The sequence below is a fragment of the Pelecanus crispus genome, chromosome 5 (assembly GCF_030463565.1).
Source record: "Pelecanus crispus isolate bPelCri1 chromosome 5, bPelCri1.pri, whole genome shotgun sequence".
Lineage (NCBI taxonomy): Eukaryota > Metazoa > Chordata > Aves > Pelecaniformes > Pelecanidae > Pelecanus > Pelecanus crispus.
In genome coordinates this window covers 51,441,659-51,460,874 of record NC_134647.1, presented here as the reverse complement: position 1 = coordinate 51,460,874, position 19,216 = coordinate 51,441,659, and the positions used below count along the sequence as shown (strand labels likewise).

The window sequence follows — 19,216 nt, the reverse complement described above, 5'->3', positions numbered from 1 at the left end:
AGAATAAGCATTGAATTAGCAAGGCCTCTTGCTGTAAGGAGAGCCTCTTAAGATCTTATAGCAGAGGTGATGCTGTAGGGGTTTCTTTTTTTGTCACATTGTCTACACTGATTAGTTCAGAATTACAGTTTATGCTGATTTTTATATCCTCGGTCCTTTTTGCTGACGTGCAACATTTTAGTAATGGCAAATAACCCACTTCATTGGTAATAAATGGAATTTTGACTCCTTTGGGCACTGGCTGGGGGCTTGCTTGGTACTCAGGATTTCCACATACATGGTTCAGAGCTGTGGTGAGGCTTCGCCTCTTCTTCACCCTTTATGACAGGATCCCACGTGGGTCAGACCTTTGATCTGCCTCGACCATCTCTGTAAAGCAAGCTCCCCTAAAAACACCAAAAGTCTTTTGAACTCAAAAAGCTATGCTTTATTAAATCAAAATACACATGGAAAACTAAGAGTGGCTAAGATGGTGGCTTAAGAGTGGCTAAGACAGCACCTGGGTGAGACTGGGGTGAAGGAAGGATTTATATGCAGCTCTCTCCCTACCCAGTATGTACTTCCTAAAAGAAAGTTTCTCTCTGAGGTCTCGTCGTCTGTTTCCTGCCGCACTTGGCAGTCTCTCTCTGACCTGCAAGTTCAACACTCCTCATTGTTGCCATTTTTCTGCCACAATTTCCAGCTTCTGGCAGCTTCTCTTTTTGAGTATGTGTGATATCTTCCAGGCAGGAGCAAATCTTTTCCCTGAGGACAAACAAGTACAACAAATTCTGCCCATCATGCTCCTGTGTGAAAGAAAGGGGGGAGAGAGGCAGCTGTCAGGGTGGGAGGCTGAAATCCTAAGTACTGCTTTTCAGTTCCTCTTTAAAATGAAGGGCAGTAGCACATGTAGTCAGTGCTGTTATCTCTGGCTCAGGTCAGATGGCTTGTTATTGTCCAAGTGCTCACTTCAAGTACAAGCTTCAGGTCTTGTTTCTATAAAATGACAAAGTGGGCTGGTTGCACAGACATGTAGCAACTTCCAAATTTGCATGCGTAGAACCCTACTAAAGAAGCAACAAGCTTTTTCATCACAGCCCCAGCAGTGGAAAAGGTAGGAAGATAATTCAGCTATGCCTTGGTCATTTTTAGGTTGGCAAAGCATGAGATGGCTCTTGCAAAATGTCAGCTGCGTAATTGCAGACATGCAGTCATGGAAAAATGAATACTTTTAAATGGCAGGTAGTTTGGTTTGGTTTTTTTTTTTTAATACCAGCCAGTGCTGAATCCCTGTAAACATCTGCCTAGCATTCAATTTTGTATGCATGTGTGCTCTCGTAATTTCCTAACGCCATACCTAGATTTTTTTTGTGGTGTTTTTACAAAATTCTCTGGTTTCAGTGTCCAGAGGAGGTTGTAGGGATCTGTTTTCCATTTCAAGAGTTGTATTCCTCTTCCACCTGCAGATTCGAACACGAGCCATCTCTGCCAAGGCAATGACCTTGGTGAGCCCGCTACAGCTGCTTCTCTTTGCCTCCAAGAAAGTCCTGTCGGATGGGGAGCTCATTCTGGTAGATGACTGGTATGGACCTCCTTGGTGCTCATAATATTCAGGTCTATGAAAGAACACAGACTGAGGGGGAGCGGCTGCTAACACAGACATAAATCTGTATAGAATAGGAACCCTAGAGCAAGCCATGCATTGCAGGTTAATTGTGAAGGCATTACCTTTGTTTCCTATGAGGAAGGGAGGGTTTTACATTGGCAGTGCCGTTTCACACAGATTATCTGCTTAAATTGAAAACATGATACCAGGCAGTTTCTATAAAAACTGTTGGGTTTTTACCCTTTAACTGGAACATGAATAAGAGGTACTATGTATTTTGGACCTCCCCTTTGGAGAGGGGCTGAGGGAACCTTGTTTTTAAGTCTCAGAAACACAGCTTGAGGAGAGAAATGCTAAGGATTTGGTGGTTGCCTCTGGCAGCATACATTTTATGGCCATGACTAAATACCATCTGGATGTCTCCCTGCCTCCCGTCCACCCCCAGTCAGTAAAACAGTGGTGAAGAATTGCTTAAGCTTAATTCAGTAATGTTTTTGAGGGTGGCCTGGAGCTTTCAGAATCTTGAGGAGCCTCATGATTTTAGTTTTTTTATTCTTGTACCTTTAGTCTTTATATTTTTGTATCTTTCTTGTATCATCTGTTTTGATGCTAGGGGTTACGTGTTGGTATTATCTGAGTATGTTAAATCTCAAGAGCAAATTTAAACAGAAGGATAGTCATGTTTTAACAATGTCAAATTTTAGGGATCTGGCAAATTTGCCTCCTGAATTTCACGTCCCTTCATTAACAAATTGGAATTTAAAAGATGAGAATATAGATTTCTGGCTCAGTGTGTGCAGCATGCAATGAAAAACCACTCCACAGAACATCTTTCATAACAGGTTCTCTGCTAGAAGTTGTAATACATCTAATGTAATTCTTTCTGCTCTAGGATCAAGCTGAAGATGCCCCACAATGCGGCTGCCTGCATCACTGCTCTGCGTGCTGCGATGGAGGCTCTTGTTGTAGAAGTGACTAAAGATCCTGAGATCATTCGGCAGCTGGACCCAGCAAATGAGCAAATGCTGAATGTGATCCGTCAGATCTCCAGGCCATCAGCCGCAGGCATCAGCCTTATGGCTGCCAATGCAAGGTTAGTTTGGCTCCCTTGGCTTGTGCAGTCAGGGCTCTGTGGCGAGGAGTGCTCACCACCTCTGCCCCCAAGGACACCGAGAGCCTGAACAGAGCAGGTCAGAGCTGTCAGCTCCGCTTCTCCCTCCTTGCACAGTGGCTGCGGAAGCCCAGAGGTAAAATCACCAGGAGAGTCCTGTCCTGTGTGGACAGGAGCTTCAGGCTTTTGCTACAAAATCAATAGTCTGAGCATATGTAAAATTGTCACGTTCAAAGTCTGATGTAGATGGATCACTGCCTGTTTCCACAGGAAGGACAAGTGGCTCTCAGGAATAAAAGCTGTCATCACCTCTTCCAAAACACAATGACTTTTAAAGAAAAGATAATCCAAATTTATTTTGGCAAACCCATTCTTCTCTGTCTCTGAAAAAACCCAAATATTTGGCTGTGCTTGCACCCCTCCATTGCCCCTTGTTTTCATGTCTTGCTTCTAAAGCAAAGAAAAATGAAAACACCTGTGAGCTATTAGGAATTTAAGGATCAAAACAAAGAACAGCGTAGATGTACACTTGACTGTGTTTCAGGAGGAGCAAAATAAAGATCACTGTGCTCACATAAACAGGAACTCAGCTCCCTACACATTTGTGTGAGCTGGAGAAGTGGGATCGAGAGGAAAACTTTCTATTCCAGGTGTAGACCTGGCTGAGATTTAGAGGAGGGACTGCTTATGTGGCACGGAAGGCCACTCCCAGCTTTTCTTTACTGAAGTGGAAAAGGTGCAAAAGTGCAACTGTAATTCAAACATCACATTCTGTTAACAGAAAATAGAAGCATCCTAACTGAGTATCTTGGCAATTGATTATTCTTCTTAATATTGGAAGAAATGGGATCTGTAAGACTGCATCAAGTATATAATGTTCCTCTTTGCCAGGTTCGGCGATGGTCCTCGCCCCCCGAAAATGGCTCGCTACGACAATGGAGGTGGCCTCAGAGGCTGGGGAGGTTACCCACGTGGCTCTGGCTACAGAGGTAGAGGGTATGGTGGCTACAGCTACTCCGGCAGGCGCTCAGGAGGCAGAGGGTACCAGGGTAGCTGGGGGGGAGGCTATCGAGGAGGAGGGTATCGAGGAGCAGGCAGTGGCTACAGAGGAGGCTGTGGGGATCCGGGGAGGGGCCGGTGGTAGTTATGGAAGTTCACTGAAGTCTTTTCAGTTTGACAAAATCGTGTTTCTCTCCTGAATCCCTTTCTTGCTGTTAACGTCTGTTTGCCATTTCAGTTCCTTAGTACAAGTACAGCTCTGTAATATATCATGCCCCTAGGGAATTTACTGCAAGTTGTATGATTTTATTCTTAATAAAGAGTTTCTTTTTAAAGACTTACATGCTATACGTTTAATTTTGTATTTGGATCTGGATTTAGATTTTGAAGCTGTCTGTTGCTAATTTTGGTTGTAGGAGGTATAAGGCATTCTGAGGAAACCTTTTCATTGTCTAAAACCATTCTCTGCCAAATTTCAAATTACAGAACTTGGGCTCAGTGGGGATTTTTCTTTGTTGTCTAATAAACTGTGCTAATAGCCCTTGCTGCAGTGGTTTTCTGTCTATGCCAGGCAGCACTTGGTTCCTTTGCAGCCAGCCACTGGCCTGCTGCATGCCATGTTACACCTCCTGGCACAGCAGCCGATGAGCTCTTTTGCTGATTCAGATAATGCGGGAACATGGAATACCTTTTTCAAGACTGTTATGATGCTGCTTGTCTCTGTAGAACCTGAAGCTATCTCAGAAGCGTGAACTGTGCCCTTCATCTGAGGCAGCATTCATTTACATTGCTACTCCAAAATAGTCACGCTTCCTTCTTCCAAATACATGTGAAAGAGAGCGATATTTTTTTTTTAATTAGAATTAATTGAAATTCCAGCCTGTGGATTCCAGAGATTCAAAGCTCAGCTGGCTGTGTGGTGCTTGCAGAAGTATACTGACACAGAGGGGATAAAAAGCTGTCCAGCGAGGTGTGGTTTCTTCTGTACCTCTCAGACTAGCACCTGGGAAGTGACGTGGAGCAGGGGTGGATGACATGGGGTACCCGCAGGTACAGATTACTCTCAAGGATTTTCTACAGTCAGGCCGTGTTGTGCAGGAATACCTGTGTGAACAAGATGAGGGAAGCACTCCAGTTTACAATAAATATGTGCGTATGAATGGTTTGGGGTGGGTTTTTTTTGGCCAAAACTCCCTTACCTCTCTTACAGCATGGCCACAAAACCAGCTGTGCTGGCCTGGGGCAGCAGGAGGTAGGTGCTGCCTCTCACACACACTTTGTACTGCAGGGCCTCAGCAGCGCAGGGAGATGTCTGGGGGCACAGCTTGGTATGAAACCTGTTACGTTACCAAGCCTGGTGAGATTAACCGCTCCACTTCCCCCACTAATCCAACTGGAAAGTTTATTCAGAACCAATAATTAGTTGCACTTACAGGGGTGTGGGAGATGTTGGTGTTTGAGTGAAGTTTAAAGCAAGTCCAACACTTTTGTATCTAATGAAGAGTTCTTAAAAACTAGGTAAGGGTGAAGCACGGTTTCTTTAATCAAAACTGCTAAAAGCTAAATGCCACATGAAGCTTAGATATCCAGCTATGAATTACAGAGCTATCTTTGATATCAAGTGTATCAGTATTCATCTCCAAACTTAAATCTGGGATTAATTTGGAGTGTGCATCTTCTGCATCATCTGATGCAGTAAACTCCACAGTCCTTTCTGCTGAGGTAGACTTTTCTGTAGACTGAAGAATGGTCACTCTGTGCCACCGTTACTGAATGTGTGATTATTTTTCTTCTCCAGGAACAACCTGTTAGGGAATCAGAAGGGATGGACATTGAAAGATGTGCTGTAGTGTTAGCCACCTTCCCTTTCCACATCTGTTTTATTGCATCCAGACAAAACTTGCTTTCCTTGGCTTGCCCCTCAAACGTTGTGTTATCCCAGTTGTGTTACTAACACAAAACTGGAAATATGAAGCAGATGTCAAGTGGTTTTAAAGAGAACTATACATAACAATTTCAGTATCGGGCCTACAGATCTTGCATATGATCTAATATCTGCTAAAGCTGTCTAATTTCCTCTAGCTGTTACTGGTCTTCAAAAGAAGTCAGTATTTAAACAGGAGGCAGGAGGGATGGGTGCAAGGTGAGCACAGACCAGTGCTTAAGGGCCCTACGGCTATAGGCTGTTCAGCTGTTCAGCACCACTGCAGTCTGTATGTGTGCAGAAACTAAACTGGCGATACTGGGAAAAATTCAGATGAACTCTAGTGAGCTGGCCTCCCTTTGGAGAGCACGGTCGCTGGCGTTTCCGTGACTGGCTCCTGCTATTTCAGTTAAGGTTTTGTTCTGGTCAGGTCTTCATCTGTCAGCAGTCCTGGTTAACAGGGGAGGTCCCAGACGACTGCAGGCTTGCCGGTGTGACACCCATCTACAAGAAGGGCCGGAAAGAGGATTCGGGGAACTACAGGCCTGTCAGCCTGACCTCAGTGCCAGGGAAGGTTATGGAGCGGTTCATCTTGAGTGCATTCAACAGGCATGTGCAGGTCAACCAGGGGATCAGGCCCAGCCAGCATGGGTTCATGAAGGGCAGGTCCTGCTTGACCAACCTGATCTCCTTCTATGCCCTGGTGACCCACCTAGTGGATGATGGAAAGGCTGTGGATGTCATCCACCTGGACTTCAGTAAAGCCTTTGACACCGTCTCCCACAGAATTCTCCTAGGGAAGCTGGCAGCTCATGGCTTAGGCAAGTGTACTCTTCGCTGGGTAAAAAACTGGCTAGATGGCCAAGCCCAGAGAGTTGTGGTGAATGGAGTTAAATCCAGTTGGCAACCGGTCACAAGTGGTGTTCCCCAGGGCTCTGTTTTGGGGCCAGCCTTGTTTAATATCTTTATAAATGATCTGGATGAGGGGATTGAGTGCGCCCTCAATAAGTTTACAGATGACACCAAACTGGGTGGGAGTGTCAATCTGCTCAAGGGTAGGATGGCCCTGGGACAGGCTGGATTGATGGGCCAAGGTCAGTTGTATGAGGTTCAACAAGGCCAAGTGTCAGGTCCTGCACTTGGGTCATAACCACCCCATGCAATGCTACAGGCTTGGGGAAAAGTGGCTGGAGGGCTGCCCGGCGGAAAAGGACCTGGGGGTGTTGGTAGACAGCCGGCTGAACATGAGCCAGCAGTGTGGCCAGGTGGCCAAGAAGGCCAACAGCATCCTGGCTTGTATCAGGAATAGTGTGGCCAGCAGGAGCAGGGAAGTGATTGTCCCCCTGTACTCACAGAAGAGAATCATAAAATTGTTTAGGTTGGAAAAGACCTTTAAGATCATCCAGTCCAACCATTACTCAGCACTGGTGAGGCCACACCTCGAATACAGTCCAGTTTTGGGCCCCTCAATACAAGAAAGACATTGAGGTGCTGGAGCATGTTCAGAGAAGGGCAACAAGGCTGGTGAAGGGTCTGGAGCACAGGCCTTCTGAGGAGTGGCTGAGGGAACTGGGATTGTTTAGCCTAGAGAAAAAGAGGCTGAGGGGAGACCTTATCGCTGTCTACAACTACCTGAAGGGAGGTTATAGTGAGGTGGGTGTTGGTCTCTTCTCCCAAGTAGTTAGCGATAGGATGAGAGGAAATGGCCTCAAGTTGCATCAGGGGAGGTTTAGGTTGGATGTCAGGAAAAATTTCTTCATAGAAAGAGTGGTCAAGCATTGGAACAGGCTGCCCAGAGAGGTGGTGGAGTCACCATCCCTGGAGGTGTTCAAAAAACGGGTAGATGTGGCACTTTGGGACACGGTTTAGTAGGCATGGTGGTGTTGGGTTAATGGTTGGACTGATGATCTTAGAGATCCTTTCCAACCTTAATGATTCCTAGTTTTACTTTCATTAAAAAATAATCCAGCCACCAAGCCAGGAAACATGAAATTACTACTCTACCCTTAATTGGTTTAGTGGTGGACTTGGTAATGTTAGGTTAATGGTTGGACTGGATGATCTTAAAGGTCTTTTCCAACCTAAATGATTCTATGATTCTATGATTCATGTGTAGTGGGGCCCTTTGCCGCAGTCTGCTTTCAACTACATAATTAACATTAGCTTTTCCCTGCTTCTGTTTTCATAAGTTTTAGGAAGTGGAATAGGATACCAGGGATTATTAAGTATATGTGCAATATTCTATACTAACTAAAAATGCGATACTATACAAGTATACAACTATACAACTATACAAGTATAGCTAAAATAGCTATACTAACTAAAAATGGTTTTACTGGGGGTACTTCGATGTTAGTCCTCGATAAAGAAATTCCCTTTTTAGAGTGAAGTTGGTGTTTCTCAGGTCTATTTACAAAAATGATTCTCATTTGTAACTGTAAAGCTATTATTTACTATTACCGGAAAAAGAACAAAACCCCATTACCTTAACATTAATGCCACCGTGGGTGTGATGTGAGGTCTCACTGGTTCTGGTACAGTGTTGAATTTTGTAACTCTCTAAGATGGCTGTGCTTCTTGGGTACAGCTCAACACCAGTGCCCTGTTCATTAACAAAATGGTTATACCAAATTTCATGTTGCTTGTAAGAATTGTTGAAAAATTAATTGGCGCTTAAAGAGTACAGCCCAGTGTAATAACGTACAAAATTGTGTAGGTCACACACCTACGCTGGGAGTTGCCCCTGGGATGGAGCTTGCAAGGATACCCAGTCCTGAGGAGTGCTCAGGTCACAGGTTGTGAAGGGGGAAGGTGCTGTGGACTGTTTAGCATCTACAAATTACAGCTTAGTTGGTTTTATCTACGTGCGAGTATTTTACATATTAAGGAGTGTCAAGCATGAAAATACTGCTTAACAATATTCAGTCTGGTTTTTAATATCTAATCCATCAGGGCAAGTTAAGTGGGAAAGCAATAATCCTTGCCTACGCTTCCCGTGCCGGAAATGAATAGCACAGTCTAAACAAGGATTGACATGGTAATGAAGAGCTTAAACAGCCTGCATACAGAAACCTGAAAATTAACCTGAAATGACATGTACGTTTTCACAGTAAAAACTGAGCTTGTGATGAGTTTACTGTGTGAGTAAATTGATCTGTGCTTTATTTCAAAAAGCCAGGTTGTCAGAGCTCTCCCCTCTCTTGTACAACAAATTTAATTATCTGAAAGTCAAGAAGAACGAACTACCTCCGGTAATCTCACTATCTGTGATGGTCAGAGAAGCCCCGGTAAGCGCAGAAGCCAGTTCCTTTGCACCTTCGTACACAATTTGCTATAGTCACCTGGCCAGATTCAGTGTCAGCCATGACACCGTTGACTGTTCTCCGCTGTACTGACCTAAGGTGCGTTGGGTTAGTATCTTGGGCTTTTGATACCACAGAGCTCTCATAAGGGGGTTTGGAAACAATCACGGATTCTTCTCGTTTTCCAGCTGCAAGTGAAAAAGGAGAATAATAATATTGACAATAATGTCAAAACCATAATACGAAGGATAACACTCGTCAGTCAGTTACTTGAATTTTGCTTGGTTTAAAACTTCTCACATAAATATTAACAATGCTACCAACAAGTTACAAACCATTAAATGCACTTTTTATCTTAATTTCTGGACCTTGTGCTTGCCCGCCTGATTGCATGCCCTATGCTGCATTAAACAAAACACGAACACCGTTCACGCAAACTGACAGCTCAATTTCAAAAGCCTGGTGAGCAGAACACAAACCACAAAGACATAGACTGTGTATCTCTGCACAGGAGAGACGAGAAACACAGCATGTTCGCTTTTGTCCTTGAGGTGATATTTAGAGTCAGTCACAGAAGAAGGCTGAGTGTCTGCCTTTTGTTGCTCTCTTAGAGTAAATGTGCAGGAGATTAATCTCATCAACACAGAAGTACTCAGGCAGCATGTCCCATAACATCCTCCAGGGTAAGAATTGAAAAATGTCTCTAGCCGTAGGGAGATTTCCACCAACGGAGAAACATTCAACAGAACTACGCTATGATCTTTACTTGGAGAACGTTTAAAAGAAAACATTTAGTTTTGATCAGTTGTGACATCAGCATTAATGGTATCCCACTGATCTCAAGACCACCATCTCCAGGAGGATGAGTCCTCTTGAAAGGAAATCTTTGCTCTTAAGCAGTTTCTTTATAGGAAGATTCTTTCTATGGAGTTACTTAGAAACATTTGCGCTTGATATGTAGGGCACATATTAAAAGCGTGCCCATACTGAATTTGTTCCTAAGAACCCTGACCAAATTAGCAGTGCAATTACCTAATTGATCTCTTTTCCTGCCTCCAAATCAAAAATGGGGTGAGGAATGCCAGCCAGAGGAAAACTAATGTCACGGATACAACTTTATCAAGGTGGGTGGCTTAGTATGCAAGATAGTGATGCCTTACCTGTCTCTGAAAAAGAGATGCAATATGAGTTTAAAAACAGCAAAAAAAGATGAAGAGATGAGTGCTTTTAATCAAAAGCTCACCTGGAGCTTTGAGAGGAGAAAGACCTGAAAATAACGGCCTAAAAGCACTTCCTTGGTTCAAGCATCATCTGTTGAGAGTGTGTGGCCTCGCAGTGTGCAGCAGAAGGGCACACTTCACTGGCACACGTGCGCTCTCAGTTTCACTGACATTTTCTATCGCCTCGTTCCAAATCTCCCTCGTTGCCTGCTCCCTACCCTCCTGGTGCTTTTCTCCTGACACTGTCAAGAGCTCTGAAACCTGTCTGGTATTTCCTTGTTCTCAGCAGTAACAGAAAGCTGCATTAAGGCATCCTTAAAATAAGCTGAACAAAAAGTCCTCACCAGTAGCTTTGCATGAGGCACTGGTGTTTAAAAGCAGGTTGGGTCTAGGATGAGGAGGTCATTTAAAGAAGCAAGAGATGCTGCCTTAGCGCTGGTGAAGCAACTTAAAACATCGGTGCATTTTAAGTGTGCCTGTGTCTGGGCAGAAAAGGGGGCGGCTAAAGGGCTGAGGTGCAAGAAATAGCTTCAGTTTCTCTGTATTTCTGCTGGGAGTTTTGCTTTACTGGTTAGCACAAGCCTTCGTGTTGCAGAAGGGCCAGCTTTAGCAGAATGTATTTCAGTGACTGTTCTCCCCTGGAGGTAATGTGCATTAAAACAGCACACCAGAAAGGACAGGCAGCTGAAGGAGCACTTTTGCATTGTTTTCAGGATACTAAAAAGCATGAAAAATTGATGGAGTAAAAGATAAACTCGGAACCCGATGTCGTACTTTGCAAGATGTGAGACGACGTGACGGTGTAGGCATCAACCCGAGTACAGAAACGTGCGCAAGTGAGTGCAGGCATTTAGATAAACGGTGCTTGTAGGCTTTAAACCTGCAAGGTGTGATTCGCATGGCTGGAAAGTTTGCTGATGCTAATTTCTTATTAAACCCGTCACCTTATGGGAGTGTTAAATACAGTGCTGATATTGATGTTCTTATAAAAAAAAAAGCAACCCAAATCACACCTTTCAAGAGCCATCGGGGAAGAGGACCTGCCTGCTTTGGAGGTGCTATTGCTGCCTAACTTTATGCTGCTTTAAAATATGTATGTTTTATATATACATATGTTTTATGAAACTGATTTTTCACTGAATTCCTGCTATACTGTATTCCAGTAGCACAGTATTTTTTCCCTAGGTAGTAGCTAACAAATTATACTCTGCTGTTTATTTTCACACTGAAAGTTTTTAATCCCATTAAAAGCTCTGGTAAACATACTTTTCCCTACCATTTGCTAAGAACTGTTAATCAGGACTGCTTTTGAGCTATGGTTCATAAAGACAGAGGTAAATTATAAAAGAATACAATACTAAGGTCCAATAATAATGTCTTTAGTTCACAGGGATAAGTTTACAGCCTCGTATTCTCCTGGGAAAATGACCACATGGTTTCCACTGTACCAATTTGATCTTAAAGGTCTTTTCCAACCTAAACGATTCTATGATTCTAATTTTCTAAAGCCACGTTCAAATTATTATATTGCTGAAATGGAGTGTTCATAGAAAAATCTTTCACCTTTACAGGAAAGAGTAAGCACTGCTTCCTACATTTGAACAAACTAAAAAAAAAAAAAGAGCAGAAGCAAAGTTTCAAATTTAAGAGCAATTTTTAAATCTGCCCTGCTCTGTTTCCTGCAGTCAGTTCCTTTTGCAAAGAGCTTTTTAGATACCAGGACTGTATTTTGGAATACCAAGTTTTCCTCCCGTGCTGGCATCTGCAAAGAGACATTCAGAAAGCTACACTGGAAAATACATGAGGAACTGCCTATTTTTCCTAGCTACTGGGTTTGTGCACATCTAAGCTCCTGACCTATAGTCAGCATCTGGTTCTTAATTGCCCACTGTTCCTCTTACCTTCTACTGAAGGAATTAGTTGCTCAATGTAGCCAACTCTTTTCTGGGGGGAGAGGGGAGTAAGAGTTCTCTCAACTGCATCAGCGCTCTTTCCAAGGACAGAAATTGCAAGAAAAAGAAAATTCTCAACTGTGGTAAGCAGAAAGAATAATAGTATGTTTGGTCATGTAGCTCTGTGCCATCTGCCACTATTACTGTAATGATGGCCCAAAATTCTCACCTATGGATGGAGAATAAAAAGTTGAAGGTCCACTCCTGAAAAAATATGTAGTAGGTGGTACCTAGGAGTTTAGGAAGGCTTCCAAGGAAAAAGAAAAGATACCTCAAGTGTTGGGCTTTTTTGGATTATGTTACTTATTGTAAAGCATCTTAAAAGATAATTCTGCTTTCAACTGATTGCCCGTTTTCATACTGCGCTATGGATAATTCCAGTGCAATAACCACTTCAGTTGGTTTCCTTTTGTGCTCAGCTGCTCAGACCACCTGCTTGCCACATCCAAACCCTCAAAATAAAGTTTAGCTTTGTGAAATGTCAAGGCTTTGACTCATGTGCTGAAGTCTAAACACGGCTCTTCCAGCATAGCTGCCTTTATAACGTTTGTTTGACAAACTAATAGATGGGGCCAAAACTGCTTTGATGGAGTTTAAGTATCATATAACCTAGATCACTATTTCAAGGTGGATTTATTGTAGTTTTAATTCTATGATTTCTTACATAGGAGCTCATTCATTCATTCATTCATTCTATGCACTGATAAGTGACATTCCTGAAGATGTTTTCTACATCTGCTTTCTACTTGTCCTCTACTTTTCACCCCTTCGCTCTGCAGGCCTGATCAATTCTGGGATTTGGTGGCAAGAAAGAATTTGAGGATTTAGGATGATCCAAACTCGGCACGGTGGGAACTGTATAAGCATGGCCTGCCGGACGCTCTCAGAGCAGAAAACTTCTGTGAGAAACTCCCAGTGATGTCATATTTTCCAAGGCACCATTAAAAACTTTAATTTTTTTAAAATCTTTGAGTGACTCAGAAATCTGGCACTGTGCAAAGTACAAGCTTTGCTGGTATGATATCAGCATCTGTGGTGGGTGGAAGGGTAGACTTTGATGGTAGGAGTTCTAATCCAACTGAAGATGAATTTAAGGAACTGAGGTAGAAGAAAGAATCCATAAATACTAGGTGCTGATGAGAGCTCAAAAGTCTTTGACAACCAAAGACCATGGATATAAAAGTTAGGATTAAAACACAGTACGTTATCGAATACAAGGATACATCATGATAAAAAGCAAAAAAATCTTTATTATATTGTGCCAGATAACACATAGAAAATTTTGCATAATATACTTCTGCCCCACTACCCCTCTGAAAATAGAAAATATTTCTGGTCATGAGTATTTCTGGTACATAATCACTCAAGTCATAATTAAGGAATTTATATGCTCATTTACAGGAGAAAAGAGATTTTTCTCCCTGATACTGCCAGATTTCCCATGTAATTCCAGGCAGAAGATTTAGTCCAGTTTCACATTAACGTACATTCTTTATATTCTGTGTGTAATGTGCAAGGCACCTGCATATTAGCCTGTGGATATGCAGGCAATGAAAACTGCAATTTCAAAGTACTTACTTCTTTTCTTTTTTTCTTTTTTCCCCTAAATTTTCAAGCGGCTAATGGCCCAGAAGGGTTACCAGAGACAAAGTGTCCCACTTCTGCAGCAGTTCACATAGCACAGTATGTTTTCTGGTATTCATCAGCTTCTCCAGCTGTCGGTTCTTCTTTAATGCTACTTTGATAATGAATCAAGTCCAAACGTAAGATTTTCTACTTTTCCAGATGTTTTTAAAGTGGTGACCCACTGCAGCATGAAAAGTTCCTCAAGCAGAGCTGACTATTTCTCACAGCTTTCATCATCATCCCAGTTCCCACAAATGACATCACTAAAGAATGTAAATGATATCTTCATGTTACAGTATGTAAGTGGATAGAGAGCAGGGAAAAGTGGTCTTTTTTTCCTTTTCTAAACTCGCAAAAGTTTGCAGGTAATTTTCCTAATATGGAAAGACTGCAAATAATATAATTAGATGAGAAAAAATTCTGGTGTAACTATCATTTATGGGGGGAAGGGGAAGAGTAGAAAGCATTCTAGGACAGTAACACTTACCTGTTCTGCAGAATATGATCGGTAGCATACAAAATAAGCAAAACTTTATCTTAAAGACAAGAATTTGAGATTAGTAGCATTATTGGATGTTTCAAGCAATCTCCTGAATACATCCCTGCAGAGAGATGAGGCTGAAGGATATGAGAACATGGAAACACATTGCAAAAACAACTCTGGAAGCAGAAGGAAAGGGCTACTAAACTCATAATACGAAAACTAATCACAACAATGGAAACAGTCTGGCTCTGTTCTTAGGAGAAGACAAATTAGAAGATTTCTAGTACATCCCTGACTGTCAAACAATGTTAGACCTTTAGCTATTTATAATATTTTTGAATGCCCCCATGCTTATAAACAAACAAAGCCAAAAAGCTCCAGACCCTGCACAGATTTATGCAGGAAAGGCAGAATGTGTATTTTAAGACAAAGGTTTTCAGGTGGTGTAAGTCTTGAGACCCATCTCATTTGAATGACCAGTCTCAAACTAGGTAGAACAAACCCAAATTAATCAACTAAGTTTTGCTAATTCTCTAGTTTGTAATCTGAATCTCGAAGAGCCAGGAGAGAGCTTAGAACCGCTCACTCACATGCATACCGCACACACGTCCAAACTACTCGGATCAGTTGGGACAACAGATGAGCAGTAGCACTGGTGTTTACCGTGTGACCTTTTACAGCTGCCATAGAATGGTTCATCCTCCTCCCTTAGGGCTAACGCAGACATTTGGTTTGGCCAGTGGAGCTGGCAGGCTGCTCACAGGACTAGCCAGAGACTCATTAATGCTTCTGGAATAGAGTTTGGCTTTGCTTATCGTTTGGGCAAGGCAGCAGTCTGCCACAAAAGAAGAGAAGAGGGGTTAAAAAAAATACTACACGTTTGTCTGTAGAGGCCAGTTCTTCTGGTGCACTTCAGTAGGAGAGATACGCTTGTATTAACCCAACAGAAGCCTGGCAGCTCTGCTACACTGGTAAAAAAGAAAATGAGCAAGGGCAATGAAATAACATATGGGTTAAGCCACACTGACCAAAAAGAACAGACTGAAAACAGACACCGGAGGGTCAGCATCTTCGTCCTGCACCAGTCCTTCCCACAGCAGAGAGAAAAAGTGCCTGTTGGAGAGCTCGCTAAGGAACTTCCAACTTTTTCAGCTCAGAAGGGGCACTGGAGAGGCTGTCAGCCTTGGGAGCATCTCTGATGCAGCAGTTATCACAGAAATTTGCTTCCAAAGGGCTTGTCTTGTTTTTCATAGGAGCACCTGCGCTCACATGATTACAGTGGTAATGGTTTGCAAAGCACCTGGTACCTATAGGAGGACATGGATATTAGGTAGATGTTGAAAGAGCAACACACATTGATCTTGGTTTTATGTAAATTAGGACAAATCACGCAGAAAAAGGTTCCTCTGTGTATGCTAATGACTGCTAAAAAAAGGATCACCATCATCATCAGACGGTGGGAGAATCAGAGCTAAACTCTAGCTTTAATATCAGTTTGTTCCCCAGACTCATAGTAAACAGTCTCCAAAACAGCAACAACTGTCTCACTAACATTGAACATATTAATAACGCTGAAAGAGGCAATCTTGTGTCGGATGAAAAGCAAGCAGTTACTGCATTTGTTTGGAAGCAGATCCTGTGTGGTCACTCTTGGCAATAACATGATAATCTTCTAACAGCCTGAAGATGATTTACACATATGATACTTTTAATACTATTAACAAGAGAAACGTCAACAGATAAGAAACGCACTGTGCAAATGAATGTTGCCATTCTCTGCAGGGGATCACACATTCACTAGGCTCCTCTAATTGCATGCATGCTCATATGGCCCTCGCCTACTCTGCTGTTAAGGCTCTTTGCAGTTTTTGAAGTAGGATATAATACATAAAGTGAGAAAAACAAAGTCAAACCATTAGGAGGAAAGTCTTACAAATTACAGAATGCCATTTGATAATCTTTATTCTAAGGGTGAGGCACCAGAAATGGAGCAAAACAAATCAGTGGCTAAATGTGAAAACATTTTCATATTTGCAAATGCTGTGAGTTTAAGATTTCTTTTTCTTCCCTAACTTAGGACAAAGTCCAAGACTAAATTTTTCAAAACTCAGTAAGAGAGTTTTGTCTTTTAGTCTTCCAGATGGCATTTACGTGACAAAGATTTTAAACAATTTAGTCTTAAATTTTTTCCAAAGAAAAATCTCAGCAATTCAAACTGACTTCTTTAGAAGTGTCACTTTAAATTTATTGCTGGAAGCAAAGACAATTTTGCAACGACCTTATCTCTCCGAGTGGTTCTCAATCATAAGAGTCGTCAGGATCCATACCAATGCTCCCTACCTGACATTTTTGACAAAAAAAGATGTTTTAAAACATCCTGTGAGCTCTTGAGATAAATTGCTACAGCCTTAAAAATGCTGTGCACAGAGAACAGTAAAACAACAAGGAACAATGCCTCTGGGAGTAACAAGAATAAGGTGGGGGAGGACACACCACTTGAGCGAGAAGACCAAGTACCAGAGATTTCTGTAGAGCTAAGGATGGGGCAACTAGAAGGTGACAAGCATCTCTACATGAGGTCAGCTCAGCCAGACAAGCTTCCTAGCAATGTGACATGGATTTACTCAACATATATTTTCAGTCTTACTGCACTTTAGATGCATGTTTTCTATGTGATTCCTCTTATACTATTACCAAAACAAAGTAAGCTTTAAAATATTTCTGCTATTGATACAGCTCCTCAGTTAATGTTGTATCATCTGTGAATGCCAAAATAGTGCAAAAAGCTAAATGCCTCACAACTTCCAAGGCCTGGGCAACGCAAATCCAGCATCACCCTGTCTCTCTCTAGGCCAGGCTTCCAGCATTACACAAAGCTCCAGAACATTATCAGTTCTCTTGGTATATTTTCAAAATGAGAGGAAAATCCTTCAGCAAAAGATAGGGAGGCTTTGAGCTGACACAATGAACTCTGAGGTGGTTTGCATGTGACCTAATTTAGACAAAAGGCTACATATGTTAGTACCTCCTTACATTAGCATCGTCACACACACAAAGAACTAGAGACAGGTGTAGCTGTGTGATCTTGTGATTCAACTCACAAAGCTACTTAAATAAAAAAAAATCAGTATTTGTGAGAACAGTATCTTATCTTCCTATAATTCTTTCCAGGCAGAATATTTTTGAGTCTATGTGCAATATACATTAAAATAATGGCTACATCAGGTAGCTATAGTAACCAACATCTACAAGTGAGCAACAAAAGCATATTTAAGCTGCCCCAAATGCTGGTTTCTGAATTGACATTTTAAAGAACGGTTCCTTTCCTCATTGCCTGTGACTCATATATTCAAAGTTGTCTAAACAATGCAAGTAGCTTACTTAGCTTTCTCACACTATATAATTTATTTTGATTTGCTTCCAGCTTTCGTTTTCAGGCTGAAAGTTTCCAGGTTCAGCCTTGGTAAAGGTGACCTTCAAACTCTGAGTGGAGACTCTCCAAAAGAAACCAATGGAGGAGGAGATGCTGTAAACTTAAATATGGACTCAGGTCTGGTTTGTTTTGTTCCAAGTAAGTGACCTTTGTCTGGAAAACAAGTTTAGTAAAACTAGGTCTGCACAGCTGACTATGTAGAAAACTATCTCTGAGGAGGACTTAAAAATCACTGTAAATAAATAAGTAAACAAAAAGATGTGAATACATGGTGGCTGCAAAGACGTGTATAAAACCATTTATATTATTTCTGCATATGCTAATGGAAAGATTACTTCTAAAATGTACCCAATTCTCGCTCTCAGCATTTTTTCAGTGTTAAAAATTTGGAGAGAGTTCAAAGTGACAGCAAAGTATCCGAGGCCAAAAATAGGTCTAACAAAAAGGCTTCAGCCTAGTTAGCTTATCCAAGAGAAGGCTGGGAACTTAATCTTGAGCTGAAAGTGTTTACATAACAGAAGTCTTAAAAGAGAACATTAGTTGTCTTTCTAAGAAAAAAAAAATCTCTAATCACAACACCCTGTGCTCTTTTTATCCCACAGAAAGATAACTTCCTTCACTGAGAGAGACCCTTGCTGAAATTCTGTTATATTAAATACACTATATAGGTCATTAGACTACTGATTTTAACATGAGTTTTCATGGATCACCAGGATACATATCATCATGAATAGCATCATGGATACACGAGATAGATAGCCAGAGAAGTTATCCCAACAAGTATTCCAACAGAAAGTGTAATTAAATCTTCTGAATTCACGATGAAATGCTCTGGTTTAGTCCTGCAGATCCCAAGCCAGTTGTTTTCTTTCATCTTCAGTTTTTCCAAAAGGTATTTGTCCATTGCATGGCTGGCACCCTCTGCCTATAGACTATCTATCTTCTGCTGCCCTGCTGTTGTATTAACCAGGTGGTATCTCACTATTTTAAGACTGGTACAAAGGTGGGTTCTGCCTCTTGAAGGCTCCGGGAATGCACATACCTAATGAGGGTGCGTGTTCTATGCCATCCCTGGTAATCTTTCTTCAAACTAGCCATTTACTGGAGAATCCCAACTCCACAAGCTCCAGGAAATATGAAAAATGCAGGAAGTTATGCTGTACAGCTACAGAAACCATAACATGCTGGGAAGTCTTGATGGCGCTATACAGCACCATGGTTTGAAAGAGCATTACAGTTCAGGCTGGGACAACAACAAAATCAACAACTGGCTATCTGTCCTTGTTGTGAAGACTGGAAATCTTTCCTTCCAGTTCCAGACAGCACAAGGGTAGTAAGCATGGCACTGTCTTTGACACAGCCCATCTGTCAGCTCATCTCTTTTTTCCTTTTCTAAGATGCTATATTCTACAACATATACCGAGTTTTCATTACTCAGGATACTCAGCTGAACAATATCATGTTATCAGTACATTTCACCAAGTTTTTTCTTTCTATTACAACCCTATTAAAATTATTTTGTAATGTCTCAGGATAAACCTGTACGTGTCTTATCTACCAAAGAACACTGAATTTGTCTG

The 19,216-nt window shown here is 41.9% G+C and overlaps 2 protein-coding genes across 2 annotated transcripts in view; one reads left to right on the top strand and one right to left on the bottom strand.

Annotated features, from left to right (window-relative positions):
* The window catches only part of DHX9 (DExH-box helicase 9), a 29,148-nt gene extending 25,308 nt beyond the window's left edge, over window positions 1–3,840 (top strand). The window contains exons 25-27 of the mRNA XM_075710583.1: window positions 1,446–1,561; window positions 2,478–2,678; window positions 3,588–3,840. Of these exons, the coding sequence (XP_075566698.1) occupies window positions 1,446–1,561; window positions 2,478–2,678; window positions 3,588–3,840 (570 nt within the window). The remainder of the gene's footprint in view (window positions 1–1,445; window positions 1,562–2,477; window positions 2,679–3,587) is intronic.
* Window positions 3,841–6,060: 2,220 nt separating this feature from the next.
* On the bottom strand, window positions 6,061–18,540 carry SHCBP1L (SHC binding and spindle associated 1 like). The gene is given in 12 exon segments (XM_075711199.1): window positions 6,061–6,123; window positions 8,105–8,225; window positions 8,865–8,912; window positions 8,914–9,109; window positions 10,082–10,087; window positions 10,710–10,858; window positions 11,500–11,595; window positions 11,643–11,747; window positions 12,263–12,340; window positions 13,769–13,879; window positions 17,074–17,195; window positions 18,457–18,540. Coding segments are annotated over 12 exon segments (1,179 nt in total).
* Between the last annotated feature and the right edge of the window lie 676 nt (window positions 18,541–19,216).